The 24,840-nt window shown below is 38.5% G+C and overlaps 1 protein-coding gene across 1 annotated transcript in view; it reads right to left on the bottom strand.

Annotated features, from left to right (window-relative positions):
- Window positions 1–24,840, bottom strand: part of GNB5 (G protein subunit beta 5) — a 55,738-nt gene that overhangs the window by 22,805 nt on the left and 8,093 nt on the right. Inside the window, 5 exon segments of the mRNA XM_020980963.2 lie at window positions 2,794–2,937; window positions 8,101–8,233; window positions 14,244–14,320; window positions 15,744–15,785; window positions 18,606–18,742. Coding sequence (XP_020836622.1) covers window positions 2,794–2,937; window positions 8,101–8,233; window positions 14,244–14,320; window positions 15,744–15,785; window positions 18,606–18,742 — 533 coding nt within the window.

Genomic DNA, 24,840 nt, shown 5'->3' with positions numbered 1-24,840 from the left:
TTTTCTGTACAAATTTGATATAAGGCAATCATTTTCAATTAAATAAGCTTTTGGGGAGCAAAGAATATGTCTGATTTTTTTTTTTTAAGAAAGCAGAGCTTGTGGCTTTGAGGTATAAGAGAGAAGTGGCATTTGGATCATTTTGTTATTATTTCTGTTTTCTATTTCTACTAATCCTATTTTCTATTAATTCTATTTTCCCTTTTCAGAGGAGGTAGAAACTATTGCAGAGACCCCTTCCTACCTATTTCTTCTCCCCTTTGAACCTTTTCCTCCCCCTCCCTCTCACCTTCCCATAGCCAAAAAGGCAAAGACAATCAGGGGTCCAGGAACTATTCTAGTCCCTCATTTCCCCCCATTTCCGGTTCAAAGGAATTAAATAAGATAATGTAGGCAAAGCACTTGGTAACTGGAAGAGTATTCCATAAATATCAGCTCTCATCATCGATCTCTCACAAAGGTACTACTCTCATGTTTCATCATGACATAGAAATGACCCTAGGTTCCAGAAGGCCTTGCCAATAGAGTTTAGGCCCTGACATGCCTTACCACTTAGAAAGGCTCAAATATGGGCACACTGGCACTCTGTGTATCTCTTTGTTGTTTGTTTTTTTGCTTGATTTTTTTTCTTTTGATGAGGCAGTTGGGGTTAAGTGACTTGCCCAGGGTCACACACCTAGTAAGTGTCATGTGTCTGAGGATGGATTTGAACTCAGATCCTCCTGACTCCAAGGCCAGCGCTCTATTTACTGCACCACCTAGCTGCCCCTCTCTATCTCTTGTACGAGGACCAGCCAAGTTAAGTTCAGTGAAGCTCATACCCAGGTTTATCATAGCTTTTCTTGAAGATGGGGTACCAAGCTATAGAGGGATTGGGGCCTGTGTTGTTGGGAGCACCCACAGATTTCTGAAGTATTATTACTTCATAGATTTACAAATGAGTACATGATAACCACCAAATATATGAAACAATATATAAAATGGCTGTCTCTCCAAGAAAATTAGGATGACTGAATGGAGAAAAAAAATCAGTCAAATCGATTGATTTGTCTCATGGAGATTTAATCATTAGTTAAAGCAATGCAAAGATGACTAGTAAGAAAAGTTGCAGCTTAATTCAATAAGCTCTCTCTTTTCCTTTTTAATCATGCAGCTTCCAAGTTTCTTACTATTTCTAGAACTCTGATGTTAGGAAACTCTTGCCTTGTTTTTTGTTTTTTTGTTTTTGGTGAGGCAATTGGGGTTAAGTGACTTGCCCAGAGTCACACAGCTAGTGAGTGTTATGTGTCTGAGGCTGGATTTGAACTCAGGTCCTCTTCACTCCAGGGCTGGTACTCTATCCACTGTGCCACCTAGCTGCCCCTTTGCCTTGGTTTCAATGCCAATTTGTTTCCACAATATGGAGGTACATTTTCCAAATTATAAGAGTTCTAAAAGCATCAAAATCAGATCTTTGTAAAAGTTTAAAAATTCTTTTAATTTTAAACACCATTTTTTTTGTTTTTGTTTTTTATTTGTTTGCTTGTTTGTTTTTGGTGAGGCAATTGGGGTTAAGTGACTCACCCAGGGTCACATAGCTAGTAAATGTTAAGTGTCTGAGGCCAGATTTGAACTCAGGTCTTCCTGACTCCAGAGCCAGTGCTCTATCTGCTGTGCCACCTAGCTGCCTGGCACCAAGTTTTTTATCTGTCATTTTTATCTTAATTTTTTCCCCCAAACTGTTTTTTTTCTTTTATAGAAGATTAATGTAAACATAACTTGTCCCTAATTGTTCTTCTTAGCTGCCTAACAGAAAAAAAACCCAAACATCTGCAAGTGCAGTAAATATATTATTTCATTTTTTCTCCCTTTTTCAACTACTTCATTTTGTAGCTGAGGAGCCTGAGGTCCAGAGAAGTTGTCTTCAAATAGTTAGTGGCTGAGCAGAGCCTAGAATCAGGTTCTCTTATTTCCAAATTCCCCCTTTCTTTTACTATACCACATTGTCTCCCCAAGTTCCCCTACAGCCACTATACTCCCTCTGTGTCTATTATACTGTGACCCTTGATGAACCCTTCAACTTCTTGGTGTTTTCACAGGTCCTTGGGTGTTGTTCATATCACATGGCTCAGTCATGTATTCTTTGTTCTCTTGATCCTCAGAAAAGGGATGTTGGTCTTTTAGTTACTCACTGATGCTCTGCTGTGACTAGCTTTTAATTTATTTTTTTTTTGTGAAGCAATTGGGTTTAATTTGCCCAGGGTCACACAGCAAGTAAGTGTCAAGTGTCTGTGGCCAGATTTGAACTCGGGTCCTCCTGACTTCAAGGCTGGAGCTCTATCCACTGCGCCACCTCACTGTCTCTGACTAGCTTTTTATTTAAGAAAAAAAAATAGCCCACTAAGATTTTTGCTTTAACCCACAGGATATATCTTAAGTATGGAACTTTTCCAGAAAATCTGTATGATCCCCTGAAAATGTAAGAAAGAAGGAATAGTAGAGAATGGGACCCACACTCATAGACTTTTTACTGGGTAATGTTCACTAAAACAGTAGATTACAGTGTTTGGTTACAAAATACTATAAAAACATGAGAAGAAGGGTCTGGTAACCTTACTCTCAGCCTTTCTGCCTCTCTCTCCTTTTGTCTAGAATCTTTGAGTTTTTCTCTCACCTAACTCAGGTGAAGAGTCACTTATCCAGATAGCAAGCCCCTGGTCAGCCGAGTCTTCCCTTATGAAAAATGTCCCCATGGTCCTTATTTAATGTTCACATTCCCTGGAGACAGGTATCCATTTATTTTAAGAGCCTCACCCCAGACACAAAGGTGTTTCCTGTTTCTGAAGGTGCCAAATCCAGGCAAAGAACATCGGCTCCATGTCCGTGAAAGCTCTGGAGAAGCTGCCCACTCTCCACATCCCATAGGGCACAGGTCCCATCCCCACTTGCAGTCAAGATCTGCCCAACAAGAAAAGGACAAAAATACTGTTGTTATGACTAATATCAAGTTATTTTTAGTGATAAACAAAATGTTTGAGGTACTAACAAAAAAAGCTGGTTCTCCTTAAAAACAGCATAGTACAGAGGAAAAAAAACCAATGAATTTGGGGTTAAGGCACTAAGGTTCAAAGCCCATCTCTGACACTACTTATGGGACATTGGGTAAAGTATATCACCTCTTTGGGCCTCAGTTTCTTCATCTGTAAAAGAAGTGGGGCTGGTCTAAATGGCTCTAAGGTCCTTATCAGTTCTTGATCTATGATCCTTAAAATCCTGCTCTGGAGTTTCCAAAAACTTGGCTCACTCCAGATAATTTGTTGCATCAGACCTATCTGGAGGCTACTAGATCTTTGACTTCCTGACCTTGAACCAGAGCTTATCAACTCCTTTTCTGGGCTCCCAAGCTGTACAGGGGCTGCTTGGGCTGTAGCCCTAAGCCCACCATGCCCATGAAGGACACTATCTTTGTCTCCTACTCCTATGCCAACAACCTGACAGCAGCTGAGGCAGCAGCTTGCCTGCTTTTACCCCAGGTGGCTGTGGAAGAGGGCCTGAGCTGCTTTTGGATACTGGTGAAGGAAGTGGGACTGAATGTTTGGGAGAAGGTTTGCTACCGCTAGGTTTTCCATCAGAATCCATCTATGAGTTCAATTTGATCTCAAATGACAACAGTTATAGACTGAACTGAAGAAAACCCTCCATAAGCTCACAACAGTGTTAGACAACTGGAGACTCTCGGGCATAGATATCTCGCTGTCTATGTCTGGGAAACAAGTGAATAGAATAACAAACATTCCACTGCTAAGAGAAATGGAAAGAATAGAAGCACTGGACCTTCTCACACATGACATGTAGCATTCATCCTATATGCCATGGAATGCATCCTACAGTTGGAAGGGCATCCCTTTTAACATCCTAACCAATGGATAAATCTCTCTCCACCTCCACCCACCTTTCTACAATCATCTCCAGAGCACATTCGAAATTGGCTAGAGAAATGATCAAAACGGTGTTTAGCTTGGAGTCAGGAAGACTTAGTTTCAAATTCCCCTGGACATTCATTGGCTATGTGACCATAAGCAATTCACTTAGCTTAGGGACTCAGTTTCCTTCATCTGTAAAATGGGGATAATAATATCTGTACTACCTATCTCATGGAGTTATTATGAGGTTCAAATGAAATGATAAAGCACTGTGAAAACTCTGAAATGATTTATCAGTTATTATTATAATCCCTATAAAGTGAACACCATATATCTCTAACTTTTCAAAAGTTAAATTTTACTTTGAAATCAGTTTAATTTTTTTTTTTTGCTTAGGCAATTGGGGTTAAGTGACTTCCTCAAGGTCACACAGCTAGTATGTGTCAATTGTCTGAGGCTGGATTTGAACTCAGGTCCTGCTGACTCCAAGTCCAGAGCTCTATCCACTGCACCACCTAGCTGCCCCTAGTTTAATTTTTCATGTGTAGTTTTCACATTACACTATACCACACACACACACACACACACACACACACACACACACACACACACATATTCACAGTCAGCACGTTAAATAAGGGATCTCATTCTTCTTCTTTTTTGTAAGGAAAGAGAGATTATTGTTCCTTTCCTTTCCTCTTCTGCCCGTGCCATTACCAGAGTACTGGGCACCTGGTAAATGCATCCTGAAAAGGGCATAAAGAAGAGAAACCACCGTTAGCAGCTACTCTGGGGCCTTTAAGAGCCAACCCAGTTCAACCAGGCATCATGCAATAGTTCATTAGGTTTGGCAGTTTGAGAAAATAGGACTAGAAGTTTGCTAAGTAGCACATGACCATATTTTCAAACCTCAGGCTGGCTCCAGAGCTTGAAAACTACTCCAAAAAAAGTTAGGTCTGGATTCAATTCCAAATGACTCATTCTAGTCTAGACTTGCCCCTGGAGGTCTATAAACTTCTGGTAAAATGTCTTGGGGCTGATGAAAGAAATAGAAACTTAATTAAATTACTAAAGTTGAATTCTATTTTCAGTTCTGGTATGAATATTTTGTTCTATGCTCTATTTTTTTAGTCTAATTTAAGTTGATAGATTTATATCTGTCAGGGACTTTGGGGAGACATTTTACAGATGAGGAAACTTTGATATATTCCCATTCACGGGATGTCGTGACATTTAATTTTTTTCATCCTGTCTAACACCTAGCAATACTTTGCTCATACACAGTAGCTACTTAATATGTATATGTATGTGGAATATGAGTATATTCAGCATATATGTGTTCTCAAAAGACTTTTAAGCTACTAAAGCATAAAGCTACACTATGACTTTTGGAATATCCTTTATATGGAAACCAAAATATAGAGAGGTTAAGTAACTTCCCAAGGTCACAAAATGTAAACACCTATTGGGATTTGAACCTGGGTCTTTTGACTCTAAATTCAATACTCTTTCCAGTTTTACCACGCTGCCTATGTTTACTTAATTACTAATTTCCTATTCTTGCTCTCAAATATGTGGAAAATTGGATGATTTCCATAAAATTAAAACTTCTTGGAATGGCCAACAAGCACTTTAAAAAGGTCACCCAACACAGTGTGTTCTCTTTTCCTTTTATCTCTTCCTCTTCACTGTAGCTATAGTAATGGACAGGTGAACGCTTGGAGTTTTCTATCCTAGGCAAATTTTCAAAGGAGAATTCTTTTGCTCAGGTTTTATGATTCCTGTTATCAGAACCAATCCCAAGGTAGGGCCTGGTCCTTCTAACTCACTGACTTAGGCTCAATGTAACCAAAAAAGACTTTGTAACAATTAGAACTGTCCCTAAGTAGAACAAACTGGCTTGAAAGGGGTAGTGAGCTACCTCTCACTGGAAGTCTTTAAGCCAAGGCTTCATGAATGCTCATTAGGGCGGAGCAGCTGGATTTCTTGTTCAAGTACCCGCTGGGTTAGACAAATTCTAAGGACGCTCTCAACTCTGAAATTCAGTGCTACTATAAATTTCTACAGAAATTTCCTTAACTCAATCTAATACTCAGGAACTGTCACAAGTTTCCCCAGCCGGTCAGCACCCCTTCCCTTAACTCATGGTACTTAGTCAGATGTCACTTTCTTACTCTCTTCACTTTCTTCCTATTATTGCTGCCAGCTGTGGTGCCAACTCTTCTAAATATATTTTAAACTGGCTAAAATCCAGCAATGATTCACACTTTGACAGGCTCAACCCACAAGTGGTAAAATGATCTTCCTCAGGTTCCCACACAAGCCAACCAATAAACATTTTGCGCAACAGAGAAGTCAACACCACTAAAATCTACTGATTGGTCATCAATGAATCTGCTGCTAAGCAAGGAGAGTTTGAATTATTTGGGTCTTTAACTTTAGGTGCTGTTCTTTTCTTTCATCCAAAAATATTGTAACCCATTGTGGGTGTTATAGGCAGGATGTTTTCTCTCAGAAAGAGGTCGGTAAATTTGTGTTTTGATTTGTTTGGGTCACTGATTTTATCAATGAAAGAAACTCCTGGAGAAGTAACAACCTCTATGAATACAGATTATCTTTTCTGCAATTTATAATCATTGAATTGATTGGAGCAATGAGTGTGGTTAAGTGACTTGCTCAGGGCCACACAAAAAGCATGTGTCAGAAATGGGACCTGAATCCATCTTGTCCTGGCTCAGGGTGGGTTTTCTATCTACTTAAATATGCTGTTGCTCATGCCAAGTGATGGGAAAAATTATAAAAACATTACCACTGACATAAAAATCAAAGGTAGTAAGATGATTTGAGCTCAACTAAAAACAATTTGCTAAAGCTGTATTACATTTTCAGTACTTTTAGTTTTCGCCTTCTTTTGAATATAGAAGTATGTAAAGAAGGGCCTAATTTAATGCAAATTATTTTCAGCATTTTCAGTACTTTGAGGATTTTAAATGTTTTATCTTAAAGTGAGAATTTTCTATGAGCCAGTGATAACTGGCTTCCTTTGCCGTTTCTCAGATACAGTATTCCATCTCTTTGCCTTTTCATCAACTGTCCCCGTGTCTGAAATGCTCTCCTTTCTTAACTTCACCTTCTGCTTTCCCTGGCTTCCTTCAAGTCCCAGATAACATCTCACCTTCTGCAAGAAGCCTTTGCAATTCTCTTTAATCTTAGTGCCTTCCCTCTGAGATTACCCTACATTTGGGGCCATCTCCAGTAGCCCTGGTCTATATCTTACCACTGGACCAAGATGGCTCTAGAGGAGAAAGGGAGGCTGGTGACTTTGCAAGCCCTCCTTCACTTAAATCCAGTTCACTTGCATGTCACGGCATCACCTCCCTGATGTCATGGCCCTCTTTGAGAATGAAGGACAAACAATAGCAGCCTCCAATCTCTCACTTATCTATAGCCATATGTCTTGTTTGTACATAGTGGTCTGCAGGTTAAATTTTGACGAATTTTGGGGAGAGGGGAAGTCACAGCAGCTCTTTTTCTTTTGAGGGTTCAAATTTTTTACACATTTTTTTAAAAATTAAATTTTATTTTGTTTTTGTTTTCAGTTCCAAATTCTCTTCTTTCCTCCTCTTCCCTCTCCCCTACCTATTGTTTGTTTCATCATGAGTCCTTTGAAACTGAGTAACAGAAACTTAAAAACTATCTCAGGCATGGAAGGGTAGCAATATACATCAGTTAAAAGAATATCCAGTTCAGTGAGTTCACTGATTCTTGAAGTAATGAAGACAATCAAAGGAGAACAGAAATTCCTTTAAAATGGGAGTTCTTAATCTTTGTGTGTGGGTGTGTGTGTTATGGGTCTCTTTGGCAGAGTCTGGTGAGGCTTAGGGAGTGCTTTTCAGAATCATGTTTTAAATGCAAAAACAAAACAAAACACACAGCATTACAAATAATATTAATAATACAAAATACAGTTATCAAAATTTAAAGACAAAAACAAGTTCACAGACCTCAGATTCTGTGAATTTCTGTTCCAGGAGAAAACCTTGTCAGAACACACAGAACCACACAATCACTACATCTTTTCCTTTCAGTGAGGACCACCTATGTAGTCCCCATCTCTGCATTTCCTGCTGTTCTGCACATGGCTGATGCTTGCAAGGTTAAGCAATGGCAAATCTATGACAGCTGAGTGATTGTTTACCTGCATATCCGAGTTGGTGAAACTGCAGGCTGAAAGGTAGTTGGTATGCATTGCAACAGACTTCTTTTTGGCGGCCATATTTTCATTTTTGTCAAAAGTCAGGGGATACACAGAACACTTATTGTCCAAGCCACTAACATGGAAAACAAAGAAATTTCAAACATTGATACTTATATAGGGGAGAAGAGTCGGGAGGATGGAGAAGTTTAAACGAGTCTTTGAAATCCTTTTTGTTCACTTGTTTCTGAAATGTAAATTGTCAACTTTATATTGTAGATGCTTGCAGTACCATGTATTCAGACATAGAAATGAAGGCAGTAGTAATATACATTACAGGTTAATGTTTATGGAAAATGAAAATTGACTTTAGTGGTTGACTCTCTTTTGTAGAAGATGGAGCAGTACATTTGAGCACTGTATATATAAAGAAAAAAGATCCACAGGACATTTTCTACACTTAAGAACACTATAAAAGTAGTACACATTAGTACTTGTTCAGTATTTCATTTGGAACTTTGTATTTAAGATTATAAAGCATTTTGGTATCTGCTGGAATATACTGAATGACCACAGGATACATCACAATCCCCATCATCCTGTCATTATAATGACAAAAGTACTGTAGTCCCTTGAAGAAAATCTAGAACTAATCAGCCCACCCTGGGGTCTTCCAAGTTGGGAACTAGACTCTGTTTTGGACAATTGTTGAAGCCCCTACCCTTTACTCCTGGTACTCCCTACACACACATACACACACATCTTTCCCTTCTAATTAGGCCAAAAATGAAGCCCCAAAATGAAGAAATCAAGATATAAGCTAGCTGTGGGGGGGAAAAGGATCAGGGGTATAGCTTATTGGGTTTGTTTTGGGGGGCATGGACCACCTTAGTTCAGGGGGTCTAGACCTAGGGTCTGTGAACTTCTAAAAATATATTTTGATAATTTTATTTCAATATGATTGACTTCCTTTGTAATCATATATTTTGTTTTAGGCATTTAGAAACGTCATTTTGAGGAAGGGTCCATAGGCTTCATCAGACTTTGTCAAAGGGGCCCATGACACAAAACTGATAAAGAATCTCTGACCTAGAACATTCTGGCTATGGCAAAAGTCACACTGAAAAAGCATCTGACATTATAGTACTCTGAGTATTTTTTTAAATCTCAAAACCTGAAAATTATATGATCAATAAGTTTACATTTACCCAGAGTGAATAGTTATTGATGATAATATGTATATGAGGTGCTGTATTAATGATACTAAAAAAAATTAACTGTAGTAGAATCAACTTTCAATGATTTAGAGACTAACACCCAGTGAGTGAACTTGCCTACCAATTCTCAACAACTGTTTTCACTACTAGCAACCTAGAAAGCCTCAACCTCAGGGAATTTGGGGCATTCTAACAGTGTCTGGTTGATTTGGTAATACAGCCCTCCATTAAAAATACTGTCTAGTTGTTGTTGTTGTGTGTATGTGTGAATATATACTGAAACTAAATTTGTGAATTTCTGTAACAGTTCATTAAACTTTTTGAGATAACTGTATACATTAGGCTAACACAAAATCAGAGTTGGTAATTATTAAGTTAGGTTCTCTATTAGAAGTTCAAAGTAGCTAGAATTGTTCTTAGCAAAAGATTTAGTGAGGGAGAGGATGAACTTTTTTTTTTCTATAAGGAGAATTTAGCCTTACTTTAAATTTTTTACATTATCCCTATTTATAAGCAGTACTGTGGTGGGTGCAATAGATAGAAGACCAGCTTTAGAATGAAAAAGACCTAAGTGCCTCTGACACGTACTAGCTGTGGGATCATGGGCAAGTTATAATTTCTTGGTGACTCTAAGTCTATAAGTTAAAGTCTGTAAATTACAAGGGACTTACTCATCTGCATTAGTAGAGAGAATTGTTTAATTCTCATTCACAACCTGGTGAGGCAGGAAAGGGAGGCAGATGGAGGAACTGAGACTCAGAGAAATTCAAGAGCTTGCCCAGGTAGCAGAGTCAGATCCAGAATCTGGACTCTCCTGAGTAAAGATATTTCTACTATACTATGTATGCTACACATGCAAGATCTGGCTCTATAACACTCTAGAATTGTTGCATTAATGTCTCTTGATAGGAATGATACAGAGGAAAGCCCAATGAGGAATGCCACAGTTAGGGGAAGAATGTGGAGAAGTTGGAAACTGTTATTTCAAGAGTACTCAAATGGACAGGTGATCTAATCAACTGGGAAGTCCCTTCCAAAGACGTAGAACACAAACTGTCCATACTTCTTTATCCCATGTGATTCTTATCCGTATCCTCCCTTAAGTTGGCCACTTAAGTGTAGCAAGTGTCCATCCAACCAGCTGGAGGCAGTCCTTGTTTTCTTCTAGCATGTGAAAATACTAATGGAGCACTTCAATTGCCCACCTGTTATCACTTGCCCTGAGCATGTGACCAGCTCATCCTCTTTGTCTATCATATGTTTCCTTGATGACATTTTTATTCCTATTCTGTGGATTTCCTCATTGATTCCCTGCTGTAGCCTGCTCACATATACCACGTGTCTCTCCATTGCCCTGTGTGATATTCATTTTTAATGTTTTGGAGAGTGTTGCACTTAATGTCTTGTTGCCAAATGGCAACAGTGGTAGAATGTTGGTATTAAAAAGATAGTTTCTGTTTCCATGGGGAACTTGGGGTTATTAAAGGAACTTCACAGTTTTTTGAAGGCAACCCAGCCAACTCTTGTCCTCCTATTCAATTCTAAGCCCAATTTGTGGTCCATCCATATTGATTGTCCCAGACATAAATACTAATCTGTCTATACAAATGAAGCTCATTTTCTAGGTAATACGTAACATTCATCCACTTGGTATTTCCTGTATGGATGATTATACCAAGCTCTTTTAAATGGTTATAGGTCTCCTTTAGAAGGTATTTCAGTTTTATGGAACTTGATGGAACCACCACAGAATCTTCTGAAAACAGGGGCATCTACAATAACATCTTCTTCCAAATGGGCTTTGTGCTGTATCTGCTGTATCACAGTGGCAAATACTTTTGAAAAGCATATTCCCCATTTGATGTTTTGACTGATATTTAAAATTAGAGGGTCATTGAATAGGGTTATTTCTGTTGCCATATCTTGAAAGATTTTGATGCATGGATGGGATACTTTGCTGTAAAAGAACCTTTAAGGCAGTGTCTTGCTCTGCTGACTCAAATTCTTTTTCATGATCAACAATAAATACAATGTAATTTTATATTTTCTATGACTTTCAGTTAGACAAGGGGGATTCAGGACCACTTTAGATGCCATGCCTCTGGGTTACACAGCCAGTGAGTGGGTTTGATGATACACCTAGACCATGTAAGCATCAGAAAACCAGACTCATAAATAAATATTGAAAGTATTGAAAACGATTTAGTTTGTAGAGGTGGCTATGGCAGAGACCTAGTCAAGTGAGAGCCTGAGTTTAATAATTTCTAACTTACTTTTTAACCTGGGGCTACTATTTAACTTTATATAGAGATTCTTATAAAATCCTAGCAACCAGGTGTTTTCCCTCTCCACTGAAATAGAAAAAAAATAACAAGGTTGTTATAGAGGGGATTTCTGCTCAGTTATGAGGTAGAAAAGATAACCCTTAAGTTTCTTTGCATGATGAGACTCTAGAAGTTATCTTAATTTGTAGGAAGAAGGATTTTGGTTAAAGATTATAGATTATAAAGAATAACTTTTCTATTTGTGCGTGCTGCTAACACGGAGTTATCAAAAGAGACTTTGAATCTCTTTTCCCAGAGAGCTCTCAGAATGTACTAGATAATCATCTCTCTTGCACTGAAAGAACACTGTAGTCCTTTATAGCCCTGTGATTTTATGAAAAAGGTATTGTGAACATCTTAATGCACACCCAAAGGTTAGATTACAAAAGGTAATTCCCAGGCCACCATGTCTTTAGACATTATTTTCCAGGATGATGGCTCTTTTCTGTTTCCCTAATTCTCCTGGTAGTGGCTGGTGGCCCAGTGGATAGAGCACTGACTTTGGGTGTCAGGAAAACTTGAGTTCAAACCAGGCCTCAGGTACTTACTAGCTGTGTGATCCTGGGAAAGTCATTTCACCTCTTTCTGCCTCAGTTTCCTCAACTGTAAAAGGAGATAATAACACCGCTTATATCCTAGGGTTGTTGTGAGGATCAAATGAAACAATATTTGTAAAGTGCTTTGCACGGTGCCTGGCACATAGCAGGTGTTAGGTTGATAGGTTACCTACTTATGGATATTGAGCAGTATTTTCAGCTGCATGGAAAAGGAGCCCTTCTCTTGACTGTAGCATGGGACAGAACCACGTTTTCCCTTTCTGATTTATCAGCCTCTGCTAAGGATTACATTCTTCTGTGCAGTAGACTAAGCGGGCCTTATCAGCAGCCTCAGATTGGTTTTCACTGAAAAGTGGAAACTCCTTTATTTCTGAATATTTAGTTTTGAAAACTCATATAGCGAGTGAGGGTCATTCTCTTCCTGCTTTCTCCCTCTTTCTCCCTGCCGTAATACCCAGCCCCAGGTTTTGTTCTCCTTGTCTCAGATTTCCTGCCCTGACTTCCTTGTTTCTAGCTTTTCACTACCGGGAGAAGTGGCTCTTTTACTGTGAGAGGCATGAGTAAGCAGGGAGCATGCTGCATTGATCAGCAACAGCTGACTGTGCAGAAGGGCTTCTCTGATACCCCAGGAAGGAACCCGGACTGATGTTTACCTCTCTCCATTTGTGCAGTACAGACTGTTAGTTTGTCTTCTCATTACAACTGGCTGAATCAAGATAAGGAAAGTGGCAGCTATCAAAGGCGCCAGAAGCAAGGCTTGGGCTCAGGCTGACTCGCCCCCAAAAGTCTAAGAAACATGCCCAGGAGTCACAGGTAAACCCCAGTAAGCAGCCACTTCACATAACAACCTGAACTTGAGCTCCTGAAATGAAAATACAAGATGTCAGGTCTGAAAATTATTGCCTCTCTTGGTCCCTTTGAGAAGGGAATTACTAACCAGTTGTGTTCACCTTCTTAGGTGGCTTACAATCGATCGGAATGTTTTGTCCTTTACCAAGGACAAGGCAGACACTTCTTTGTTCTTGCCATACGGCATGTTTGGCTAGCACTATTCTTGATTAAAGAAGTGTGTGGTGTGATCTGCCTCCCACAGCAGGCTGTTTATGCTTTTTAAGGGATTGACTGTTCTCCCACTGACTTTTATTTAAGCAGATTACTCAACCATCCATTGCTTCAGCTTCTCCAGTTAAAAAAAAAATTTGAACAGCATCTGCCTCTGATACACTTCAGGCGTCTGGACATTTGAAATGTATTCATGTGGAGTGAGAGAGACTGCGGGGAAAAAGGGAACTACGAGAAGGAGGTAGGGAATTTCTGGGAGTTGACTTTTTCACTTTCTTGTTTGGGGGAGGAGAGGGGATTGCACATATTTTAAACTCTTTAATGAGAATATAGATTATTCACCTGAGCAGCTAGGTGGCAGATGTAGTGCTACATGCATCTGGAGGTAGAAAGACCTGAGTTCAAATCCTGCCTCAAATACTTATCAGCTGTAAGACCCTGGGCAAGTCACTAACTCTTTCTCGGCCTCATTATCCTCATCAGCCCTTCCCAGGGTTGATGAGGATAAAATGAAATAATATTTGTAAAGTGCTTTGCAAACCTTAAAGCACTATGTAAATGTTAGCTAACTCTTATGGATGTAGAGACAGAATAGCATAGTAGATAAAGAGCTGGCCTTGGAGTCAGAAAGACCTGGGTTCAAGCCTGGCCTTCCACTTTTACTGACCATGTGACCATGGGTAAATCACTTAATCTTTCAGTCTTCTAGGGACCTAAGGCAGTGAATTGCAGGAAATATATTGACTTGATCTGATACGGAGAGTTTCTTCACTGTGAGTTCTCTACACTAATGATTTCCTATACCCAGTGTAAAAAATATGTAAGAGGAAGGTCAAGTTTTACGCCTTAAAAATTATGGGGAACCAAGGAATGGAACACTCATTTTAATGGCATATCTTTTGTAGGAGACATGAACAGTGAAATTTCTTGCCAAAAGAAAATAAAATGAATCTGATTGAAAGTTTGAGATGTTCTATTCTACTTACCCACAGGCAATGGCACATCCTGATGGGGCATAGGCACATGCCATCACCCAGGTACAGGGCATAGTCACTGCATGTTCCTGAAACATACACAAAATCAGAGAAATTTTTTTACAGTTATTTGTAAACTTAATTTGAAGTAAATCATAACTTCCTGTAAGTTTATGCAGCTATTTCAGAGATATATTTCTCATGGAAAATTAGCTGGCTACAAGAAAAATAAATTTCTTTTCCCCAAAATGTTTCTATTCACTAATAGGCCATAAGAAGTCAAGGGACTGGAGTTTGAAATTGGCAGTGTCAATCCTAATACCTGCTTGTAAGGTTTACATCCTCTGCTATTTTGGCAAGTGGCAAATCTCATGCCACATCTTTCCTCCTTCAACACATCAATATTCAAGGAAGAAGTTGATTCCTTATGTCATTGGTCAAACTGGGTATAACTCAACTCCCCACACCATATCACAATTTTCAATAGCTATTCCCCAACGCTGGCTTCATAGGTGGACAAGACATGGGAGAATGTGAGACAGAGGTAGAAATTCCCTGATCATGAACTTTCTGATACCTCAGGAACTAGACATTCATTTATACTAAATAAATCAGACTTCTCTCTCCAATTTGAAAATTCAATGGGAATTACTAATATTTTGAAGAAATTCTCCAATACAAAAGCAGTATTGATTTTTTTTTTTTAGGCAATTGGTGTTAAGTGATTTACCCAGGGTCACACAGCTAGTAAGTGTCAAGTGTTTGGTCTGAGGCCAGATTTGAACTCAGGTCAACCTGACTTCAGGGCCAGCGCTCTATTCACTGTGCTACCTAGCTGCCCCAGCAGTATTGATTTTTAAAAAGCATTTAGACAGTGAAAAATATTGAAAGTGTTTAATCTGAATGATGCATTTTCAGTTATTTTATATTGGAATCTATATTTAACAGGTATAACACATTATATACAAAGAATTTATGAAGGAGAATCAGTATAAAGGATGTCATAAAATAAATGTATGAGTTAAAAAGATGGTCTGGTCACATATCAGTAGATTGGGAAAACTAATGGACAACTCATGTGTTTCATTGTTTCACAAAGATGTCAAAAGGAAGGAAGGCCCCATGATCCCTAGTGGACTCCTTGTGATGAACTTAGGGCATGAGATGTTGCATAAGATAGGCAGTCATTGATGGCTTGTGATCTGCATGCTGGAAGTCAAGCCAGGACTGGCATCTACATCTTCTGACTTGAACTTCATTTCTATTTCCAGTTTCTTTTATATTATGCTGCCTCCATACTTTCCAACAGACATAATCCCATATCAACAGGAGATTCACTCATGTAAATTTTTAATTCTAAATATCTCTTTTCTAGCAGAAGGGGACAACAGTTTTATATTCACAGTTGTATACTTAGCAGTAGTATTAGTATACAATTATTTCATGCCCACTGTGTACAGGGACTGTATACTTTTTGATGCTAATTATGGAGACTTTGGAAAAATTTCTTACCTTATTAGTTGTGAAGGAATCCCATACTATCACCTTCCCATCCTGGATGAAATAAAAAAGGCAGATCTCAGTAGTATCTCTGAATTTTCAACAAATACAGCCTAAAATTTCAGCTAAAATTTGTATCTACAGGGGCTAACTAAAGTAGAAAGTTGACATGATAATCTGGATGCTTCAGGCCTATAAATCTATTCTCATCAGGGAAAAGATGAAAAAATTATCATATATGAAGGTATGGTATATGGTATATGAATGGAATATTCTTGTACTGTAAAGAATAAGGTATATGAAGAATTCTAAGAAATATAGGAAGACATATTATTGATGAGGAGTGAAGAAAACAAACATATACACTCTGACTGTAATAATGCAGATGAAGGTAACACCTAAAAGATAACAGAATTCAGATAAAACGTAAAGGCCAATGTTGCTTCCAGCTGACTGAGGTTAAAGCACACTTCTTTCCTGGTAAGAGGCAGTAAGCCTGGTAAAATGGAAAGTTCTTTGTGCTGTCAATTGCATCTTATGTATTTGACATTTTTTTTGCTTAGCCTAATAAAAAAAATGGCTAGGTCCTGGGGGAATGGTAGTGGAGGAGGAGGGTACCAGAATGTAACTGATGTGTCTAAACAAAACTCATCAGTTTTGAAAAAAAATGGAATATTACTTAAAAAACCAAAACAAAACAATGTGAAACCTTTAATCTATTTGGAAAATTCAAGCCCCCAAACTCTCCTTTTCCCTATGAGTAAGCGTCTATTTGATCTGGATAAATTCTCAATTTCCTACTTCATATTGTTTGCATAATACAGAAAGTAATCTGTTCTATACAATCCATTATAATGAACAATCATACATTTCAAATAACCATACATTTAAAACAAATATAAATTTCAAACAAATTTCAAACATTTCAAATTCTACTCACAATGTCCCAAATCCTTAAGCCTGCACACAAAAGATTATAAACCTGAAATAATTTTCAGGTAACTGTTGGACAATTTAATTACAGCTTTATTGATCATGTTTATAACCCTTCATCTCTATCCCTACTTCCATTGGCCATTTTCTTTCTTTTTTTTTAAGTTTTAATAAAAACTTTTTAACACAAGTACAGTCAACTAAACGATTTTAGTAATTATGTTTACATTAATTTATTTCAATGTATAAAGTAGCATAACAATTTTTCAGTCGCTCCCTCTGGGTCTTCATTAGGATTCTTTGTCCATTCATTCCCATTCTCTTTTTCTCTTATATAATTGTAATTTCTGTGCTTTCCATTCTATTTTTACTTTTTTTTACAATGTATTATTTTGTAAAAACCTTTCCAGATTTCTTTGTATTTTGTACACCTTTCCGTTTTAGTGGCATCATAATGTTCTATTACATTAATATAAACTTTATTTAATCATTACCCTACAGTTGGACCTATACGTTGTTTTCTGTCTTATGTAACTACATATAATACTTTTATGAAATCTTTAATCTGATAGGTTTTTTTGTTGTTTTTGATAACACTTTTAGATCCTATTATTATTCATTTTCTACTGTAACAACCTGAGCATTGAGATTTTCTGCAGAAATCTAGTTGATTCCTTTGGTGTCTGATTCTTTTGGCCTTCCGTAAAGGAATTGTGGAATTGTTTGAGTTCAAGATAGTAAGTCCTAACTGGTGAGAGTTTTCACAGCATAGCATTCTTCCCCCCTAATATTTTAAATTGACAATCAAAACAACCGTTTATAATGTCCCTCAGACTGGTTGGAGATTCTAGACTGAAAGGCCAGGTAGGAAATAATTCCTAGTCATTTCTGGAGATGGATTTCAGACTGACTGGTACAATGGACAATACTCCAACATTTAAGAACCCATCACTATGACTAATGATACCCAGATATGAGGTGTGACTAGAAAGTAACACCACTGATTTTTAACAAATATACCAGAAGTGATACATCTAAGTAGTGTTGCTTTCGAAGTAGTTATCCTGGGAAGCAACACACTTTTTATTCTGATAATATTCTCATTGTTAAAAATGTCTCTATAACTCTTCTTTGGGAATGACCTTCCCTAGCACATTTGAATATCCTTGACAATGGCCCATTTTCATACTTTTGGGTTATATAAGATTTTTTTTTCTCTAAAAATAGCCAAACATCTTGAGGAGACATTCTGGTGAGGAGAATGAGAGAGCATGCAGAGATTTTTTTTTGGAGGGGCTTATAAGATTTAGAACTGAAATAGATTATATTTTATAGATATTATATATATAGTATAATATATATAATATCTATATAATATAATATATAGATATTTTAATAGATTATAGATAATTTAGTCCAACTCTTCCATTTTACAGATTAGGAAATCCAAGGTAAGGGGGGGCAATATGACCTGTTCAAGGTCACACAGGCAATAAAAGCTGTGCTGGGATTAAAATCCAGCTCCTCTGATGCCAAATTCTATGCTCTTCCTACTACCTCATGCTGTTTTCTTGGGGGACTGAAGAAACACTGCAGGAATTAATAATTTTTAAGCCCATGGAAACCATGAAACTGCTATTGATTTTTTTGTAAACAAATAATACTCTATAAATTCAGAAAGGAAGAAATTATTTTGCTCAATAGAGATCACATACAGATAATTCCCAACTGAATTTTCACTTCTAAGGGGTGCAAGACTTATAGGATTTAGAAAATGAATTGACTGTATTGATTTATCTTCTGGGAGACTGACATGGTTGAATGAAAGTTACAAAGATTCTGAAAGAATTTAGAGAAACGCATTTTTATTTCTCCTTATTTAAGTACTCGCACCAGAAGCCATTACTGGTGAATGGCATTTTGAGACCAAGTGTATTTTACCTGAGAAGAGCTCACAATCCTCCTTTTGTCTTTACACCAGTCCATGCAGAGGACTTTGTTCCCATGGCCCTTGAGTGTTCTTCTTGTCTTCATTACAAATTGACCCAGAGCCTCCACCCGTTCAGCTACCTGATGCACTAAAAAGAATTGGGTTAGGAAAAAGGTTGTGTCACATTCACTGTGGAAAATTATGCACATTGCGTGATTTGTAAAGAACCATAATTTGTACTCATATCCAATTTGTTGATATATTTTGGTTATTTCTATCTTCATAATATCTCTTATACACATCCCTTTCTCTGTGCTCATACAATCACAATTCTAGTTCAGGCTCTTATCACTTCTCAACTGGACTCTATCAATAGTCTTTAAATAGGTCTCTGGGCCACAAGACCCTCCAAAGTGGTTTTCCTAAAGTGTACATATGACAATGTCATTGTACCCTCCCCTGCTCAGGAAGCTACAGGAGACCTTTTTCCAGTTCTCCCAGATGCTACTGCTTTTCCCTTTCATATCACCTTCTATCTTCTTATTCTATATACCTTATATGTACCTAATTATTTATGTGTTGTCTTTCCATTTTAGAAAGTGAGGTCTTTGGGGGCAGGGATTGTTTCTGCCTTTTTTTTATGTCACCAGTTCTAAGATGGGTGTCTGACACATAGTAAGCACTAATAATGCTTGTTGATTGATAGATTAAATGATTTGTGGTACCTGAGCAAAGCTCCACAAAACACAGGAAATGTGCCCTCTTATCAACTTAAGTCAATACTATTTGATATCATATAGAGGGTAGGGACCAGACATATCAGAACCCAGCATGCTCTCCCATTCTCCTCCTGGAGGATGAGGGAAGAAGCAGAGATTCCTGGAACCTGGAGGGATGGGGCAGGAAGGAGCTCTCTTGGTTATACTATGGGGGCAGGAAGGGAAAAAGCATCTACAAGCCCTTGAACTAATTATGCTCACTAACTAGATGTTCAGCTTAGTTGTTTCTGCATTCAGAAGGAGTGTCACTGCCCTCTAAGTTTTGATGTACTCCTTAGATCTGCCTCTGAGTTAATGGCATGGGCATTTAGGAAAATTAGTCACATGGCTATAGGGTTGTAATTTTTTTTTTTGTAATAGTTTGGGCCCTTATCAATGTTATTTCCATGTAACATCATATCTTAAAAAGGAGGGTTGGGGCCTTTAAAAATACCTTACATTTTAGAACCGCCTTTTACATGATCCTCCCAGCTTCTCCTGCCTTTTCTCTTCCTAAACTACCTTGGATTTATCTTGTACATATTCTGCACATGCTTACATATGTACATATTATCTCTTCGGACAGAAAGTAAACTCATTGAAGGTAGCGATTGTTTTATTTTTGTCTTTGTATCTCTTGTGCCTAACTGTGTGCCTGGTATATAGTAGGTGTTTATTCAGTGCTTACTGATTGGGGAAGCTAGGTGTTGCAGTGGATAGAGTCTGGAGTCAGGAAGACTCATTTTCTGGAATTCAAATCTGGCCGCAGACATTTACTAGGTGTGCGACCCTGGGCACTTAACCCTGTTTGCCTTAGTTCCTCATCTGTAAAATGAGACTGAGAAGGAAATGGCAAACCACTCCAGTATCTTTGCCAAGAGGACCCCAAATGGAGTTATGAAGAGTCATGCACAATTGGAATGACTCAGCAGCAATGACGACGACAACAACAACAACTGATTGACTGATCTATATAGGGCTGCATATCTTCCAAATTGCCTTCATGTATATTCTCATTTTGAATTTCATAACAACCCTGCAATGCACACTAGGTAGTTATTACTATGGTCACTCTATAGAAGAAAGTAAGGGATCATGATCATATGGTACATGGGGGAGAGAGGACTGAACCCAGGACCTTCTGAATCTAAGACCAGTTGTTATTAAATTCTGCACCTCAATTATATAATGTAAAATTATTATTATTGCTACTGCTGCTATGTGCTAAGCACTGGTAGGTACCCAAAGATAAATAAAACAGTACCTGTCCTCAAAGACCTTACAATCTAACAGCTAGATGGTACAGTGGATAAAGCACTAGGAGTCAGGAAGACCTGTGTTTAGATCCAACTTCAGATACTTAACTAGCTTTATGGCCCTGAGTAAGTCATTTAACCTGTCTGCCTCAGTTTCCTCAACTGTAAAATGAAGATAATGATAGCATCTTCCTCCCAGGATTGTTGTGAAGATACAATGAAATCATATTTGTAAAGTGCTTAGGACAGTACCTGGCAGATAGTTGACTAGTAAATAAATATACGGAATGAATAAATATATATTAATATATAATAACATAGATAATGTAATAATATAACATATATTAATATATAATATATAAATGAAATGAAATCTTGATAAATGCTTATTTCCTTTCTTCCTTTTTTGGGGGTAGGGGATGGGGAGGCAGTGAGGGTTAAGTGATCTGCCCAGGGTCAGACGGCTAGGCAGTGTCTGAGGCCACTCAGGTCTTCCTGACTATAGGTCCTAGTGCTCTATCCACCATAACACTGATATACTCTATCCACTGTACCACAGATTTGTGTTTGCAAACACTCTACAAATATCATCTCACTTGAGCTTCACAACAACAGTGGGAGGCAGGTCTATTATTATCGCCATTTTACAAACTGAGGCAAACATAACGTTAAGTGACTTGCCTAGGGGCACACATCTACTAAGTGTCCGAGGCCAATTTGAACTTGCATCTCCCTGACTTCAGGTCCAACTCTCTATCCACTTCATCATCTGGGTGCAGGCATGAGCAGAGGACATGAGGACAGATATGAAAAATAATCATACCCTCATAGATTTAGAGCTGGCAGAGGTTTAACAAGTCCTCTGGTCCAATCTCCTCATTTTAAAGATGAGAAAACTGAAGCCCAGAGAAGTAATTTGCCTGCTCAAGGTAGGTTTCGTTGTTGTTCAGTCCCTTCTAACTCTTCATGATCCCACTTGGGGTTTTCTTGGCAAAGATACTTGAGTAGTTTGCCATTTCCTTCTCTGGCTCATTTTGCAGATGAGGAAACTGAGGCAAACAGGGCTGAGTGACTTGCCTAGGGTCACACAGCTGGTAAGTGTCTGAGGCCAGATTTGAACTTGAGAAGATGAATCTTCCTGACTCTAGACCCAGCACTCTTATCTACTGTGCCACCTAGGTAGTAAGGAGCAAATTCAGGTCCTTTGGAACTCTACTTTAGCACTCTTTCTACTATACCAGAAGGTCTCACTTTCATAAAGTTGACCATAATTAAAGCAGGGATAGTGAGTTGTATGTGTTACATCATCCCACGAGATTGCCAACTTCTGCTGCTTTTAAATTTTTGTATCTCTAATGTGATGCCTTATATAGAAAATTGAAGACGTGGCTGAGAGAACTCAGAGACAAGGAAAGCTGCTTCCTTCTAACACTCAGGCCTTAAAAGGTCCCCATAAAACCTTTCTGCTGGTAGTTGCTAGTTAATATTATTGTTGTCTAGTTGTTTCAGTCATGGCCAACTCATTGTGAGCCCATTTGGGACTTTCTTGCCAAAGATACTGGAGTGGTTCTCCATTTCCTCCTCCAGCGTAGTTGGTAGTAATAACTCCAGAGAAGTTAACAATGTCAACTCATTTTAGAGTTTGACAAGTGCTTTCCTCCCAACAGTTGGGTGAGGTAGATGGTATAAGCACTGCCATTTTCACTTTTTAGAAGAGGAAACTGAAGCTCTGGGACATGTGGGGATCCCCTTCAGCCCACCTGAATCCTGTGATTTTTTAAATTTTTTTTTTTGCATATGAGACCTTGGTGTCATAGAGATTGGAAAAGATCTCTGAGATCATTCTCTAGTAAAATGCCCTTGATTTGCAGCAAAGAAAGTAAAGTCAAGGTGATGAGGATGGGATCTAGACCCCAAAAAGGAAAAACCCTAGACTTTCCCACAAGGCCAAATCTCTGGCATCTGAGGCTATAATCCCATCAACTGGCCTTTCATTGTGGCTATACCAATCTGTTATCCTTAACCTAGCCTAGCTACTTCCCACCCTTAATCCTCTCTAGGCTCCATTCTCCCTTGGCCACCCCTGGAATTCTATTACCTCATAGACTACTTAGACATTCGTAGATCCCTCCCATAGTCTTTCTGTATATAAGGTCCATTTCATCTCCATTAAGAGGCTCGGATTCTTATAATGTAGCCACTGTCAGATTCCTAAAATCTAGCCACTGCTCAGATTCTTAGAATCTAGCCAATACTTGCAGACTCCTAGATTCCTCAAGAGTCTGGCAATATGGCGGATCTTTAATAAACCTTGTCTTTGGCTAAAAGAAGGCTTGGGTTGAATTCTTTCAGGCACGACCTGAGTGTCGTGATCTTAGGGTTCCCGCACCCCTAACCTCTAGACCTCATCAAAGGGAGGTCAGATAATTTCCCTACTACTGCTTTTTGTATCCTCTGCATTTAGCACAATGCCTGGCACATAAAAGGTGCTTAATAAATGTTTCTGGATTAACCAATGGATACTAATTAATACAGTTAGTGTGTGGTCAGACAAGAATTAGTCTTTTAGTTTCCTGACCCCCAACCCAGGGATACTTTTCCCTGCATCATTTGAACTGGGCCTCAAAGGATGCAGACACAAAGAAAGGGAGAAAAAAAGTCCATTCTGGGCTATGAGTGGGTTGTGAGACATTCCTCACTGGACACCTGTACCTTTATTAGTGAGTCAACAAACTTTTTTTTAATTAGTATTTACTGTATGTCAGGTAATGTTCTAAGAGTCGGAGAAACTAAGAAAGGAGAGAAAATCCCTGCCTTTAAGGAGCTTACATTCTAATGGGGAAGAAACATGTAAATAACTAAATCTGAATAAGGTAGGCACTGAGTAGGTGAAGCTAATTTGAAAGAAGGTACTTTGGAGTGGGGTAAAGGAGGTGGGGGGGAGGAAAGTCCTGCTAAGAGATGTGGGATTTGAGGTGAGCCTTGAATGAATCTAGGGAAACTAAGAGGGGGGAGGGGAAGGAGAGTGCTTTTTCCTCCCTGGAGAACCTGGGAACCAAGGATTTCTTGCTCCCAGGCCAATGAGATGGGGAAGTGCAGGAATAGTCATCAAAGCCCTAGAACTGCTTTCATTCTCAGCAGCCTTGTTGCTGTCACTACTGGGTAACAGTAGTGTCCTCCCTTTAGGAGGACGATTATGTTTTTTGGGAATAATCTCAATTATTTCTATTACCTCCTCAACCTCCCTCTCCTAAAGTATGTATGTGTGCATACATACATACATACATACATAGAAAGTATCCCAAAAGTCTCAGTGCAATGTTAAGCTTTAATAATTTTTAGGACATCCTCTATATCCTTACGTCTCTTTTCCCCCATAAGACTTGTTATTCTGTTCTAAAAAGAAATCAGATGAATCTGGGAAGATTCTTTCCTTGCAAACACAAGCACATTCTTACCTTGGATCTAACTGGTAGGAAAAAACTTACTATAAACCCCCTTCCCCATCAAACCCTCAATTCTTTCTCTCTATTTGTCAGTATTTTTCTAGGCATAGACACTTTCCTGATGCTGTGGTGCACTGGACTCAAAAATATTAGGTCAGTGTTGGAGTTTCAGCCTGCTACTTTTTTCTCTGCCTATCCACTAAGTGCCCTTGGGCAAATCACTTAATTTCTCAGTACCTTGTTCCCCCCTTTTCTGGAGAGTGCCCTTCCTCAAACTGCAAACTGATAATGATAATAATAATTACATAATCTGTCCTAACAGGGTCAAGTGAAGATCAAGTGAAACGACATATATAAGTTGCTTTGTAAATTAGAAAGTACTTTATAAATGTGACCTATTAGGATCATAGCTCTAGAGCAGGAAGGGGCCTCGGAAATCATCTCCATCACTTACTGATGAAAGAACTGAGGGGCAGGAAAGTTAATTAACTTGGCCAAGGTCACACAGCTAATGTTAGAGGAAGGGTTTGAATGCAGGACCTTTGTCTAGAGTCAGTGTCTTTTCTGCTCTATGAGATCCTGAATAGGATGTTTTTTTAATAGATTGCTCCTTCCAGTCTACAAGTATTTTTCGCACTTCTTAACATGCACTTTGAAAGGGAATTTCCACATATTTAAAGGAACTTACTCATCTGGCCCAATGTCTGTGTTGTGTGTTTTTAAAAGTTTTTCAAACAGATCTGGCAACCATACCTCCCTTCTGATATGCAAATAACAGCTGAAGTC

This window comes from Phascolarctos cinereus, unplaced genomic scaffold (genome assembly GCF_003287225.1).
Source record: "Phascolarctos cinereus isolate Bilbo 61053 unplaced genomic scaffold, phaCin_HiC Scaffold_3;HRSCAF=262, whole genome shotgun sequence".
Lineage (NCBI taxonomy): Eukaryota > Metazoa > Chordata > Mammalia > Diprotodontia > Phascolarctidae > Phascolarctos > Phascolarctos cinereus.
Note: the sequence above shows the minus strand (reverse complement) of the source record. Positions and strands in the feature narration are given on the sequence as shown.